We start from the raw sequence: 1,862 nt of genomic DNA, 5'->3' as shown, positions 1-1,862 counted from the left end.
CTGCCTGGGTCCTACAATCGGTTTATTAGTCTAGTAAAAACAAAGCTACAAAGGGATGCATTAGTAACACCTGGAATGGGTAGGAATCGCAGGCTCTGCCAGGCCTGGCCAAGCCTGTGCAGTGACCCCGGCTGGCATCCCTCCCAGCACAGCCTACTCCTCTGTCCCCTTATTGCAGCAGCTGTGCCATCGAGGACCTTGGCTATTGCTCAGCTCTAGGATGGGCAGGGCAGAGCCCTCTAAAACCCACAGCCCCTGCAGGCAACTGGGGAAATGCACCTGCCAGTCCTGGGGACACACCAGGCCACCAGCATCCCTCCCCACAGAGCCACAGTGGTCCCCAGGGAGCAAGGGGCTGGAAGACCCTTCAAAGCTGCTTGTCCAGGCACCTTCATCTCCCCATGTCTTCCACCTCTCCAGCAAGAGGCCATCCCAAGCTGCTCTCAGCGGGGATGGTGACACCAGCGAGGGCACATCTACTGCCCATGGGCAGGTCAAACCCCCCTGGCTGGCCTCAGCTGGAAGCAGGCAGGAAGGCAGGCAGGGACATGTGCCCATCGAGGAAGAGGGCTGTTTGCCTAGCAGCATTGGTCCTAATGCTGGAGGAGACTGACAGACAGACTTGGGACAAATGGACAGGCCATGAAGACCCCCTTGTGGCTCATTAGACTGGCTGCTGGGGCAGTCGGGTATCAAATGCCCTCCTGAGGTTGGGGGCACATGGCACCCCAGGGCTATCCCCAAAGACACCCGAACTGATAACACCCTGCTCTGCCAGTGGGGCCAGGGCTGCTGAGGTCCCCCCCAGGGCACATCCCACCATGCAGCAACCAGCCTGCTTGGGGACAGGTGCCCATGCCAGCCCTGCTGCCTCCCCTCTCTGAGCCCCCTGACCAGCCCTGCTCAGGTCTGTGACGAGGTGGCCACTGGCCCAGGCCACAAGTGCCAGGGAGGAGCCCACAGGCTATCCCCGACCACAGGGTGTGCTCGAGGGCAGGGCTCCTGCTGCGCTTGCTGGCCACTGGGACAGGCAGGATTGTCCCCATAGTACATCCCCAGCCGCTGCCTCTGCATCTCCACAATCACTGTGGGCATCCACAGGGACTTCACACACCAAAACCACACAGGTGAAGGGCTGTGCCCCACATCACGGCCCCTGCAAGCAGCTCAGCATCCCTTCAGCTCTCATTGCGCCTGGTCCAGCACCCCAGTCCCAGTGCAGGCATCCAGGCTGGCACAACCCTTTCGGCACCGCTAGGTCCCCAGGCAGCTCAGGGCAGCTCAGGGCTGCAGCAGGTACTTCTCTTCATTCCTTGCCTCATCCACATCAGACGCTGGGCTCTTCTTGGGGCACGAGGGGGTCCTGCAGGCCTTGCAGAGGATGAGGAAGAGGATGAGGATGAGCAATGCGATGACACAGTTAAAAGAAATTGCCACGACCGCACCAGTGGAGAGAGCAGCCCCCATCGCCACTGTTCCACTGGAAAAAGCGGGGCCCACAGCTCAGCCCCACGCTTGGGATGCCAGTGCAGCGATCGAGCGTGCAGCCTCCACCCGCCGGCATTGGCAGGGGACAAAGGGGACAGCGGTGGTGCTTGCAGTGGGATGGGGATGGAGCCAGGCAGGCAGCAGGACAGTGTCGCTCTGTCACAGTTTGACCGCTCACAGCTGTGTCCTGGGCTCCACTGTGGCCCTGGGAAGGATTGATCACAGCTTTCTCTCGGCTTCCCCTCTTCTGGCAGAGCACTGGGGACACGGGGACCCCGCTCCTCCCTCCTGCACCTGGAAGGGAAAAAGTCACTGCCAGCATAAGGGAGCTGCTGTTTGAGGGACCTTTCCAGCACCCCACACCCCAGCTGTCC

At 61.2% G+C, this 1,862-nt stretch overlaps 1 protein-coding gene across 1 annotated transcript; it reads right to left on the bottom strand.

Moving 5' to 3' along the window:
* Positions 1–1,281: 1,281 nt before the first annotated feature.
* On the bottom strand, positions 1,282–1,467 carry ENHO (energy homeostasis associated). Its single transcript, XM_010084380.1, has one exon. It carries the CDS (start codon positions 1,465–1,467, stop codon positions 1,282–1,284), a length of 186 nt encoding a protein of 61 aa, XP_010082682.1.
* Positions 1,468–1,862: the final 395 nt, after the last annotated feature.

This window comes from Pterocles gutturalis, unplaced genomic scaffold (assembly GCF_000699245.1).
Source record: "Pterocles gutturalis isolate BGI_N339 unplaced genomic scaffold, ASM69924v1 scaffold46105, whole genome shotgun sequence".
In the NCBI taxonomy this organism is placed as follows: domain Eukaryota; kingdom Metazoa; phylum Chordata; class Aves; order Pterocliformes; family Pteroclidae; genus Pterocles; species Pterocles gutturalis.
The sequence above is the reverse complement of the archived record's forward strand: the minus strand, read 5'-3'. Positions and strand labels throughout refer to the sequence as shown.

What these genes read in the sequence shown, in the direction of transcription:
- ENHO (XM_010084380.1), bottom strand. Translation starts at nt 1,467, where the DNA reads ATGGGGGCTGCTCTCTCCACTGGTGCGGTCGTGGCAATTTCTTTTAAC.